The sequence below is a fragment of the Beta vulgaris genome, chromosome 2 (assembly GCF_026745355.1).
Source record: "Beta vulgaris subsp. vulgaris cultivar EL10 chromosome 2, EL10.2, whole genome shotgun sequence".
Classification (NCBI taxonomy): domain Eukaryota; kingdom Viridiplantae; phylum Streptophyta; class Magnoliopsida; order Caryophyllales; family Amaranthaceae; genus Beta; species Beta vulgaris.
This window is the reverse complement of record NC_079203.1, coordinates 36,632,893-36,646,095: the sequence shown is the minus strand read 5'-3', so window position 1 is coordinate 36,646,095 and position 13,203 is coordinate 36,632,893. Positions and strand designations below refer to the sequence as shown.

The following is a 13,203-nucleotide window of genomic DNA, read 5'->3' as shown; positions in this document are numbered from 1 at the left end:
ATCACAAAGCACCTCACTGAAATACATTTTCTTTGCAGATGGAGTTTTGAAGATTCAAGAGCCTCACCAATGGAGTTTGCGATTTTCTGATTTTTTGGCTTGTAAATATATTTTTTTGGGACATAAGAACATTCCCCTGCTTTTTTTTGGGTTTGTTTTTATAGTGGGAGGTGTTCAACTGTATTTCAGGAACTAAAGTTCCAAAAATTCCAACGGTTACTTTTTCATTTTAATTTTGCTCTAGTTAACCTCAGTTCAGTTAACGTTGAGTTAACTTGCCGAATTCTTGTCATCAGGTCCCAAAGGGTGAAAAAAATAGTTGTAGGTCCTGAATGGTGAAAAACCTGATAGTTTGGGTCCTCTTTGTACCCTTAACTCACTATAAATGCTACAATGTCTATAATAATGTTAGTATTTAAATACCAACATAATACAAACATATATGAGCTATATTAAGACAACAATATTTGGGCTGATGTTATGAGGGAATATTTGGTGTTTAGCTAAGGCGATTTAGCTATTTTGTAGTGTTTGGTCTTGGTTGCTTCTAAGCTTTCCTCTTGCACAACCCTTCCTATAAGGTAGAAGGTCGGTACTAAGGAGCATGATCAAGATGAACATCAACTTGTCTCCGCACTCGACTCTTAGGGCTCCGATTCGGTGCGATGTTTAGTTTATAGAGAGAGGGACCGTGAAGGAATTTCGGTCTTCGATCTGTTGGAATAACGGAATTTCGGTCTTTTGTTAGAATGACCGACCTCCACTCCTCCAGTTTAGATCTTTCGTTCTGGATTTTCAGTTCATCCAGAGGGGACACCCCAAAGTCGATCTACTACGATCTCGACTATCCCGTTCATCACGGAGGACCACCTATGGAGAAACGTCAACTATAAACCCCAGAGATTACACCCACGGCTATGTCGCAAGGAATTTGTCGCCTCGCTTTCCCCTCTTACCCGTATAGGTGTTTTATTGCACGATTTATGCTCCAGGGGTGTCATGGCTTGTAGGGTTTCTATATGATGTTTGTTTGGTGACAAACGAGTATAGTTTAGTGTTTAATGCTGCTAAATTTACTAAGTTAGCTTCTTGTTTAGTGTTTCTTTTTAATGAAGTTTTTCTTTATTATTATTGTTCATTAATAACAACCTAGACAAGCCAGCATGAGGGCTTGAGTGAGATGCCTTAGGCATGATTTGGCCTTTGGTAATAACCTTCTCCATGTGGGTTTCGATAGTTATGCTTATGCCATGTTGGGTGGATCCAGAATGGATTCACTAGATTCATCTGAAAACAATGAATTTTGGAAAAAAAATTATGCAGTTTTTTTAAAAGAAAGAAAAGTAATAAACAGATATATATATAATTCGCGTGTAACACTAAACACGAAACTAAGCGCATCAAGATGGTTTTGTTTGGTACTTTAGCCGCTTGCTTTGTACTCATTATCGCGGGGTCGACTCCTGCTAACAATCAAACTCGTAATTGGGTCTATGGGTGAAAACTTAATGTTGTTGCTTGTTGTCTGAAATTCTTTAATTATGGAAATAGTTGGAATATTAGATTACATCGTTTGAGTTATGTGTTGATTCTTTTTATTTATATGGTAATAAATAAATAGTGGAAATGTCGAATGCATTAGTTTTTTTGGCCATTTGGGTGCCCAATTTATTGTTGCTGCTTGTGTAAATTATAGAGTTGTTTTTTTAGCTATGAAGGATTCGATGTCTTTTTCGAAAGTCCGTGCATTAAAGTCTAAAAAATCATGCACTTGTTCTCCCTCTCCTTTAAGAGAACTTCCAAATCAAATACAAGAAGGCAATACCATCTTATTCAGCTATTGTAATATAACTTTTGAAATAGTATATTCAATCATATAAGTAGATGATTGTAGCTTATTTTTTTGGCCTGCTATGAACCCATATGGTTAAATTCCTTCCAAATCAAATACAAGAAGGCAATACCATCTTATTTAGCTATTGTAATGTAATTTTTTAATTAATCTATTGAATCTTTTTTCTTATGCAAAATATATCGAATCTTTTAAGTTGATGATTGCAGCTTATTTTTTGGCCTGCTATGAACCCATATGGTTGAATTCCTAGATCTGTCACTGATCCCAAGCTATGAAACCGATCAATAAGCAGTGAAGTTATACTCTATCACATAACACATAAATTTGACAACTATAATAAGCATCCAATAGCACACACAATTCAAAATTTCAGATGCATCTTTTGTTTAATCAATTGAAAAAAATTGCTACTTACAAGATAAAACTTATTACTGAGGTTATATAAATTTACAAGAGAAAATTTTTAGAAAAAAAGCCTCTAGAAATTCTATTGAGTATATCGATACCACAAAGAATGTGTGATAATCACCTAAGAAATTTGGGTTGTGCTCACTATGTTCCATAATTAGTATGAACAACTCCACGATCAAAGAAGATTTAGTGTAAGTCTGAGGTTACCCCGACAAGATCGCATGTTGATCTTGTTCCTCTATGAAAAAAGATAGTGCTAATTTTATCTCACGATCCCACAAGACCTTTATTACGAGCATATGATATTATAAATAAAAAGAGTACAACACAAAAAAATCCTGTAAGGATGACTACCTACAAAACAAAATGAAATCTCGATTAGTAGAGTTTAATTGGGCAACAATTACTAACTCAAGATATATATGCTACTATTATATTTACCCATTTAAAGAGGTAATCATAATTCTCCATCCAAGTAAATGGTATATTCATTCCAAAAATTCCAGCCACCAAAGAGTACACAGATAAGCAAACCGTTCCTGCACTCAAGAAGAGCTCTAGCTGCATTATAAGGTCAATCACAAAGTCATTAGCTGACGCGAAGAATGAGATATGTACATAAGAATAACAATATTATTATATGGAACTTCTTGACTTGCAAATAAAATCCAAATTAATTAAATTCCAAATCAAGTTTCCACTAACAGGTATGTTGCAACCTCCCAAAACCATTCATTTTCTCTCCCATAGTAGATAGTACCATTAAAGACCAGGAACCGACACTCCAATAACTCCCTATGAAATTCATAAGTCGTTGATTTTCTCGCTAAAAATCTATAAGTGTCCACTTGAGATTGAATCACACAAGAGTTGGACCTTGCGCACACTCACCTAATTTTCCTTTATCAAGAGACCACAAGTAGATTAAGTTCGTGGCGAAAAAGAGCTACCTCACTTCAATCATAATCACAATATGGTAGTTAAGTTTCCATAAGTTCAGTCTAGTGCCAAGATCCCTAGTGGCGTATTTATGGGCCTTAAAGACGCACATAAATCTTTTATCTTGGCCACATAACTCATATGACCACTCCTGAAAGCTCTTGATCCCAACTTTAATATCGTGGTGTATTCATCTTTAAAAAAGGTAGGCAATGATAGTAGAAAGTTGACAATGGAGCTCTTTATAATGTCTCACTCCACTGCACTTTGTTAAATTACCAAGCACTTTTGCAAACTTATTAAACCGACAAATTGACCTTATGACCACTAAAAACTTGTTGACCACGACTCTTTTCTCCCAGTGGTTTCAGCTCAAAATGTAGAGAATACAATAATCATTTTCCTACTCCTCTAACTTCAACTATGTGCATCAAGTTTGCACCTTTTGACATTGCAAATTATGATACTCATAGAACTGTGAAGCAAACTTGACATGCATAGTGGTCATTATCAACTGGCATTTGCAAGTATAGTTGGCATCAGTTGGCACACTAGGATAGGAACAGGGCCGTCTTGGAGATTTTGGGGCCCCGGTTCTAACATGAAAATTGGGCCCCTAAATTTATAGAAAATAAAGATGGAAGGTTAGAGTTCTAAAGATAGGAAGTTGAAAATCTAAAGATAAATCATTGACAAATTTATTAAAGATGGGAAACAAGGGTGATTTCTTCAAATATGAAGTAAAATTTTCAAAATAATATATTTTGGAGCCTTTATAATTTTGGGGCCCTGTGCTGTTGGCTTCCTTGCACACCCTCATCTACCCCTCTGGATAGGAATGTCACGCCCACATGGTTACAACATGACTAGAATTAAAAAACAGAAAAAAGAAAAAAGCAAGGAATACGGAGCGCACTCGGCTTAGCACAACCACTGCCATCTGCTCATGTTAGAGGCCAAAGGTCTAGGGTTTACATTCAAAGACCTTAGATAAAAAAAATGACCAATTGAACAGCAAATATAAAAAAGAAAATATAAGGAGCTTTGATCCTTAAAGTGGAGTAAACCGAGAGTGCTATTCTCGCGTATGGATGTATGTGTATCAGTATAATTGCCATGTCCTAATGTCGTACTAATCAATATCCAAGTCCAATAGCCATATCATGGGTGGTAACACCAACGGGTAACATCTCAAACTATATAGTCAGGTAAAAGACTGGAAGTCAGTACCTCAAATCAAATTACACTCCTAATACACAAGGTAGAGAACAGGGATAAGTAAACACCCTCCAGATTACTGACTCTCAGAGCATGTAAGCTTGTAAAGGAAAACCATTTTTTTTTTGGGGGGGGAGACCACACCTGAATTAACTGATTTCGATGATTGTCGAGCTGCACAAACAAGATCAGAATCAGTACCTCCAAAAATGTATTCATATTTCAGAATATTACACTTAAAACACATTATTTTCTAGGTTGAAGCAATTTCAAGAGATTGACACACCTGAATGTTAATGTAATCCTCCGTGTCATCTATGTATTCACGAAGCTGCAAGTTCCAGTTCAAGATCATCAACTAATATTCAAAAAAGATTGCAATATGCAGAACGCAAAAACATCATGACCCATAACCAACTTCTTTCACTCCTTTACTAAAATGACCAATAACCAACAATGATATGCCTAAATCCAATCAATTTTAAGTTACACACCATCTTCTTCCCTAGCCCCGTAAAGAGAAACATTGTAGATTATATTTCTAGTACATAAGCTATCTAAAAGATGGAACAGTGAACCATTTCCCATGAGGTTAATATGATCATCTACCAAAAAGTTGTTGATTCAGTCACTAAGATGCTAGAAACCGCGTGCAGAGCAGGAATTCTTTTCCTGCACCATAGGCAACAGAAACGGAAATGGCCATAGCGACATTTATCGGCAAAATATGGTTGGAAGGTGAGTTGCACAGCTGATACTTCAGAAATTCCATTCCCACTAGAACCAGGGCATAATTTGTGATAAACAATGAAACTCCTAGCAAACAAAGCCATAGTTCTCCTTACTATAATAGTTTTTTAGGGCTCACTATTACTAGCAAATTCTATTATCGCTCTACTAACATTAGGAAATTAGCTGCAACTCAGAAAGACAACAGAAATCAGCTCATAGTAAATAAAGCAAGCATGGCACCATATTATGGAGTTTCTGTTACGAGTTCACACTTAGGGAACAACTCCTAGGAGTATTATAACAAGCTTACTATATTACTGGGGTTTACTATAATAAGTTAGATAAGCTTCCAAGACAACTTGAGTGAAAAGACAGTGTAAGCCAAAAACTAAGTTAATAGGAACTGAGATAAAGATGATGCCTTGTATGATACTATGATAAACTGATCGAGAATATTCTTTTCTTTGCCTGTTTCTCATATCTTCACTCTATTTCCTTCTATATCCCCTTATTTTTTATGGCATTCAAACTTGTCTTACTTTCAGGTCAGCTGCCATTTCTCAATTTCTTAGAGTTCTAATCAATCTCACATCTACTGTTAATGTTCAAGTAACTCTAACATGAAAAAAAGAGCATACGTTCACATTGATACAAGCAGGGTAACTAAAGAATGACATTACAAAATAAATACATACCGTAGTTAATTTATTCAATGTCCCGTCAATTTGCATGAAGTAAGCCTGCAAGTCAAGTTCACATAGGATCAAGATTATAGTTTTTCATACCAAATGATTTTGCAGATTGAGACTCTAACAAAGTTTTAAACTGAGAAATACTGCATGCAAAGAGGCATAACTAAGTAAGTCATCTCTTTAAACATAAACTAAAAAAGACATTGTTAAAACCTCAAGCAACATTTCAAGTTCTTCAACATCATTCTCATCACCACGACCTGTGATCACACTTGCTCTGCTTGCTCTTGATATCTTATAACCAAAGGTAGGTGAGCTCGGGAACCAAGAAGCTCCTGATCCGCTAACTGGTGAAGTAGGTGCAGCCTTTCTGGACAAATAAAGGTCAGCCATATCATCATCATCATCCAAAAGTTGTTCAAGCTCATCTTTCACCTACAATAAATCAAATAATAATACTCAAAAAAAAAAAACTAATACACAACTTTTACTACAATCTACTGGGTAATGAAAGAATAAAACTTATGGCCTCAAAACTCAGACGATGAACATAATAAAAGTGAAAACAAAGTCCCTTTTTGCACAAGATTAGAAACTACCCCTACGTGCAAGGATTTTACGCATTAGCAAATCATCATTCTAGAACACAAATAACATTTATAATGCCATAATAGCACAAAAAGACCAGAAAACTCAAAATACCAATCTCCAATCACCTTATAATTGGTCAGTAAGCAAACACCAAAAGTTGTATTTAGCGTACAATGTAACGATAAAAAAGAAAGTAGTACCTTTTGAACACGAGCTGTCAATCTTGTCATTGCACTCTTTAATTTCCTTACTCTGTCCAAGTTTCGGCTGCTTATCTGCAAATTAAACAAGACATTATGAAATGGGCAAAGATAGCATAAAGATTGAAGAATGACAACATTCAACATCGTTAAATCTTATATGAAGGACAAAAAAAATCATACAACACATCACTTGGGAAAAATGCACTAGCCCGATAAAAATCATTATCATTAACCCGTAAATTAGTTACAAAATTGTACCACTTAAGCGAGCAAAAATATGATAGCTTACATTAGATTTGTGTATAATTAAGACATTAAGTACAACAAAGTATGTAGCTTCATCAATGCTACTGAAAATATAGAAGGAATATCGTACCAAGAGTGGACCAATAAAGCAGAAACTCATACTGCAACTCTCCAATGACCAATTGCATGAAAAGTTAAATAACTTAAAAATATTAAAGATTTACAACTAAAAAATGGCTCGTTCAAGTTGGTAGGTCCTTGTATGAAGTGATGTTTTTCTCAATGTGAATACACGGTGGAAATGTGATCAAATTTTTCATAGGGTCCACCCACATTCAATTAAGAAAGCCACATTTGTTATATGTATTATCATTTTTTCTAAATGAAACAGATGAGTCAATAACTTCACTAGGATATTAATAATTCAATACACAACAAGTCTTTTGCGCGGCTCACAGCACGATCAAGAACTATGTGGCCACGGGCGTGAAAGACAAACTGAATATATTAAGACATAATTAATCCCTTCAATTTACATATGTAAGCACTAATAATTGTAAGAACCCAAAAGAAGTATAAGTAACCCCAAAAATGATAGATAAGTCATACTACATTAATAAGTAACCCCTAATATATTAATTACTAACATCAAGATACAATAATTAGGCTTATATGTGGACTAGTCGCACCGTTGACTAACGGTATGGCAGACCACATATAAAACCTAGTGACTAGTACATGTATACTAAATAAATGTTAAAACTTAGCTATCTCAATCAAAATGGTTGTCAATTTCCATACACCAAAAACCAGGATTATGATAACTAACATAAGACTAAAATGTACATTATGCAAATTAGATGTCGTCACAGGTGATCCAAGACAAGAGATAAAACATAGAAATTCTACTACCAATATGTCGAACATACATGGAATGCAAAATAAAATTCCATATAAGTTAATCCCAAATATCTTTGACACATGAATCCGAGCAGTAGGCGTAGGTATCAAAATCTAAACGACTTTAGTTAAAGTTGTCATAAGTTCAGCACAATCACCTTGGACGTCAACTCATCTAGTGCAGGGTAAGCAGCAGTTTCAAGTTCAGTAGTGCGTGCAGCAAGAAAGCTACATATTGAATCCAAAGCCACCTCAAGAGCACGAAATTCAAAAGGGGAATCTACCACATTGATAGAGATGGTTAGCTAAAATAGAACCAAATAAAAAAACAATGAATCACTTGAATATGAAGTATTGTAAAAGCCACCATTCCAGTCCTGAGTGAAAATAAAGTAGCTCACCATCTTCATCATTAGCTTCAACATCATGTTTGCCTGACTCTTTCCCATCTCCTTGAATCCTATGCACTGGAGGACATAACCGCCTCTGAAGTTCCTGAATAACAGGAATTACATTTTCTTCCGTAGGGTCTCGAAGTAAGACCTATTCATATACAAACAGTTCACAAACTATAAATTTCACTCTTTCACACATACAACAATGTTTAGAAATAATAAGTGGGCAATAGTGGCATGGAACTATACATGGTCATTTTTATGGTTGCTAAACCTGCTACCCTCCCAAAATTACCCGCCAATATAAACCTAAAACTAGCAAATTTAATATGCTAGAATAGTTCAATTTTAGTGTCATCCGTCAGTTAAGCACCATAAACAATCACTTCCAGTGTGACTATAAAGGGTAGCTTAGACAATCTTTCCCCAACTACTTCCTAGTTCCTCACCCTTAGGCCTTAGCTGTCAAAGAAAAAGTGACAACAAAACAATAACAAAACTAACCTAATAAGTAATGCAATAACATACGAAAATTACATTGTTAAAATCTCAAATAGATCTCGGTAGATTTACAAGAAAGAATATCGTCCTCATCCGGAGTGTAGTCCATTGTTTCATGTGGTTTATGAAATCTTGGTAGCTCGTTGGCAAAAAGCAATATCCTCTCCATTGTCTAGCCATCTCCTTGAACCCGAGGTATATATTCTTTGACATTTTTTTATTTTATTATATTTATATACAAGTCTATAACTCTTGTTTTAAAATATTGAAAGTTCTATAGTGACGAATGGCTACTTGGAGCTCCATCTAGAGTTACTCCTCATATAGATAGTGAAGTATCTCGAGAGAGAATGAATTGCTCTCGTAGATTATTTTGCACTTAGTGATGATGTTGGTAAAGTGATGATGAATATGCACTATATCTATGAAGAGTGGACATTTTGAGGATTTAACTTGTATTTCAAGGATGCATTCTATGGATCCTAAGAGTTGGTGGACATTTGGAGCTCAAACTCCTCTCCTCCAACCTTTGGCATTTAAAGTGCTTGGGCAACCTACTTCATCATCTTGTAGTGAGCGAAATTGGAGTACATATTCCTTCATTCACTCGCTTATAGGAACAAGCTAAATCCAAGTCATGACCAAGATTTGGTTTTCATCCACAACAATCTTCGTCTTTTATCAAGGAATTCAAAAGAATATTGGGAGCTTTATACAAAGATGTGGGATATTGGTGGAGATACATTTGATTCTTTGAGGATGTTGAGTTCCCAGGGTTTGCAGAAGTCTCACTAGATAAGCCGAATTTCGAAAATGAGTTGCTCCGATTCGTGAAAATTGATGTGCTTTGTTAAGCTTTATCTACTTCAAGACATTATATTTAGTTGTTCTTTTTTGGTATTTTGATCTTTGAACTACTTATGTAAGGATATTTAATTTAGTTAAATTCTTGTTTTTAATTTACCAAATCCGTGCCGCATTCATTTTTTTTGCAATTTTGATGTTGCCGTTTTCCATCTCAGTACCCGTCCCCGTATCCGACTACGTGCAACCTAGGTTGGAGTTTTCAAAAGACTCCAACTATTAGACACTAATAAAACCCCCTTTCTTTCTCCCCCCCCTCCCTCCTTTGCTTCTATGTTGGTGTCCTAACAAAGTGTAAAATAAATTAAAAACAAATAACATAAAAAATTATTTGCAAAAAAATAAATAAAAGAAAGAGTAAATATTGGCAGTACCTCATCAGCTGTAATAATGGCCTTAATATGCTGCACACCCAAACAAAGATAAGAGGGATTAATATATATATATATATATATATATAATTATATATATATATATATATATATATATATATATATATATATATATATATATTACAAACACTTAAAGAAATTCAAAGACAAAAAATTAGAAAAAAAACCTCCAAATTGAGAACAATGGCTTTCTCACGTCCCAAAATAGTGGAAGGGTAGGAGAGAAGAGGATCCAAAATTCGAAGATCACGGGCATGGATATGAACACGATGCATAATAGCGTATTTATCAAGATTAAGAACTGTACCCTGACGCGACGAATCAAGTAAAACCCAATTGCGCGATCCGACAAGTTTCTTCTTCAGGCCCACACTCAACCCCATTTGAGGGTCCACTGGAACTATGTATCCTTCTTTTCCCATCACTATAATTTCTCTCTTTTCTCTATCTTCGATGAAGAACTGCAGTTGCAGATATAGGACTTTAGATTAGGGGTAGCGTAATTTTGTGATACAATCAAGTACCAAAAGAAACCACAACTAATAAATTCAAAATGTTACAAAATCCATATACAACATTGAATTACTTCATTAAAAGAAAATTAGAATTGTTCATGATGATATCTCAAATTTTGGAACCTATTTACAATCCAAATACTACTTGGTTGCGAAGAATTTGTTCGCTTGGTTGAGTTCGGAAGATTTGGATTTGAATCAATTGATTTTTCAATCTTCATCTCCCTCTTTATCTCTCTCTCTTCAATTTATGTGTTTATTTAGCAAAATGGGTATCTCATCAAATTAGAACCATCATCCTAAACTATTATACCTATCTATTAATTTTTCTCATCAAAGAAATTAATCTTATGATTGACTTAACTTGGTGATATTAATCTGTCTTCTCCATAAAATTTTCGGTGATTTTTGCGAGTGATAAGAATAAGTATACGTTTAAAAAGCTATAAATTCACTAACAAATAACTATTATTGTCTCAAGATATCTCACATCACATGAGTTTGTAACTAAACTATTGTTTATAAGCGCATCAAGACTTAAATCAGTAAATGTTATCTCAAGTAACTAAACTATTATTAAACAATTCACATAAGTTTGTGATTTACACAATTTTATAATTCACTACCAATTCAAACAAGTTGTGATTTACTAACAATACACAATCAAACAATTCACTAACAGGTAACAATTGACCAACTGAAGATTTCAAGACTGTAATTAAAAGTCTATAAATTTAACACAATTAACAATTTAAATTGTATATGATAAGTCTACATCACAATTGTAAGTAATTATAAGAAAGAAAGGAAAAGCACAAATATCATAATGTTCAATGAAACTAACCATTAAGCTTTAAAACCAAAATCCAATCAGACTATAAACAATTAAAGTTTAAACTTTTGTAGTGAAGTTTTTTTTTACAAGAACTTTTATAATGAAGTTAAGAGAGGGAAGAGAAAGCTAATAACCTGTAACAGTGAAGGTAGAAAAAACTCAGCAATGACAGCGTCGCCGATTTCCGAGAAATCAATTAAGGGGGTGAGTGAGGTTACATGACTCTGTACCCAAATTTAAAGTGCATCGAATCCTTTTAGGAGTAGTAGTATGATTTATGATTTATGATTTATGACTTATGAGTGTGACTGTGTGACGAAACCAACCTTTTTGACTTTTGTCAAAAAAAAGAATTGGATTCGGATACAACAGTCAACATACAAGTACAATTGTACAATTTCTAATTTTCTGACTGTTGGGTCCTTTTTTGGCATTGAAGTTTTTTAGAATTTTTTCCTTACATAATGCAAAAGTGGGTTTTAGGGCCTGTTCTCCCCAGCTTATTTTCAGTTCAGTTCAGTTCAGTTCAGTTCAGTTCAGCTCTAATAAGTTCAGTTCAGTTCAGTTCAGCTCCAATAAGTTCAGTTCAGTTCAGTTCAGCTCCAATAAGTTCAGTTCAGTTCAGTTCAGATCAGTTCAGTTCAGTTCAGTTCAGTTCAGCTCTATTCTTTTATAACCATTTTGTTAAATATTATTATTATTATGTTGGTATAATTTATTTTACTAATTACTATATTATTATTATTATTTAAATATATATCTTACTATTAAGTTATTATATTATTATATTATTATTATTTTATTATTATTATTATTATTATTATTATTATTGTTGTTTCTATATATTTTTTTATTGTAGCTTTACTAATTATTATTACTATTATTATTAGGAGGAACATGGTTTAGGTCAAAGCACAAATAAACCCACTTTTTTTAGCCCATAAACCAATCAAATCGCGTCAAGACGGTTTATGATGTAATTTTCGCGGTCCAACCCAATCATTATTTTTATTACTAAATATTTTTAAATTATTAAATCTAATTATTAAAATAGTAATATTAATTTACTTCTTAGATATTATTGTTATTATATATCATCGTCAAGTATTAATATATTAATACAAATAATATAAAATAATTATTATTAATTATCATTACTATCATTAATTATTATTATTATTATTAATTTATGATTATTAATATTATTTATTTATAACTGTCATTTAAAAATATTCAAAATACTACTATTATTATTATTCATTATTATTACTTATCATTATAATTATTATTTAATATTCATATTATTATTGTTTAAAATATTATTTATATTTATTACATTAATTTATTTCAATGTAATAATTCAATTCAATTTAATTCAATTCGATTCAGTTCAGTTCAATTCAGTTCAGTTCAGTTCAGTTCAGTTCAGTTCAGTTCAGTTCAGCTCTGATAAGTTCAGTTCAGTTCAGTTCCGATAAGTTCAGTTCAGTTCAGTTCAGTTCAGCTTTGATAAGTTCAGTTCAGTTCAGTTCAGTTCAGCTGTTTTATGCCGAAGAGAACAGGCCCTTAATTCCCAAAATATGCCCCAAAAAAAAAAAAATTCCTTGCGTACCATCCACGTAGGACAGCATGCGAGAAATTTTTTTTTTTTTCAACTTAAGCAAAACTACTACTAGAAGTAGCGGTTTACAAAAAAAAAAACAAATTTTTTTTTTTGTGTGTGTTGTGTAAACCGCTACTTCGAGTAGCGGTTCATTACTCAAGTAGCAGAGTTTGATTTGTGCTTGCAATATTTTGCCCAAGTAAACCGCTACTCAGAGTAACGGTTTTTGTGGGCAAAAACAAAAAAAGAAATCAGTTTCTCGCGTGCCGTCCTACGTGGACGGTACCCAGGGACTTTTTTTTTTTGGGTAT

At 33.5% G+C, this 13,203-nt stretch overlaps 1 protein-coding gene across 3 annotated transcripts; it reads right to left on the bottom strand.

Annotated features, from left to right (window-relative positions):
* Window positions 1–2,222: 2,222 nt before the first annotated feature.
* Window positions 2,223–11,603, bottom strand: LOC104886815 (magnesium transporter MRS2-I). Of its 3 annotated transcripts, none has more exons than XM_010671336.3 (12): window positions 11,424–11,603; window positions 10,107–10,400; window positions 9,922–9,951; window positions 8,189–8,330; window positions 7,946–8,067; window positions 6,639–6,713; window positions 6,061–6,282; window positions 5,851–5,895; window positions 4,710–4,754; window positions 4,568–4,597; window positions 2,708–2,827; window positions 2,223–2,620 (listed from the first exon to the last, which is right to left on the bottom strand). In XM_010671336.3, the coding sequence occupies exons 2-12, from the start codon at window positions 10,359–10,361 to the stop codon at window positions 2,534–2,536; spliced, it is 1,173 nt and encodes a 390-aa protein (XP_010669638.2). In that variant the 5' UTR covers window positions 10,362–10,400; window positions 11,424–11,603; the 3' UTR covers window positions 2,223–2,533. The 3 variants fall into 3 exon arrangements, with proteins under 3 accessions (XP_010669638.2, XP_057248583.1, XP_057248584.1); XM_057392600.1 differs by lacking the exon at window positions 11,424–11,603 and adding an exon at window positions 11,299–11,382; XM_057392601.1 differs by lacking the exon at window positions 11,424–11,603 and adding an exon at window positions 11,299–11,382 and having other exon boundaries at window positions 2,708–2,805.
* Between the last annotated feature and the right edge of the window lie 1,600 nt (window positions 11,604–13,203).

Coding starts and splice junctions, on each gene's coding strand:
- LOC104886815 (XM_057392600.1), bottom strand. Junction 8,331..9,921: donor CCATTATTACAGCTGATGAG/GTACTGCCAATA, acceptor GTATATGAATAG/GTCTTACTTCGAGACCCTAC. Junction 2,828..4,567: donor ATCGAAATCAGTTAATTCAG/GTGTGGTCTCCC, acceptor CTTATAATGCAG/CTAGAGCTCTTCTTGAGTGC.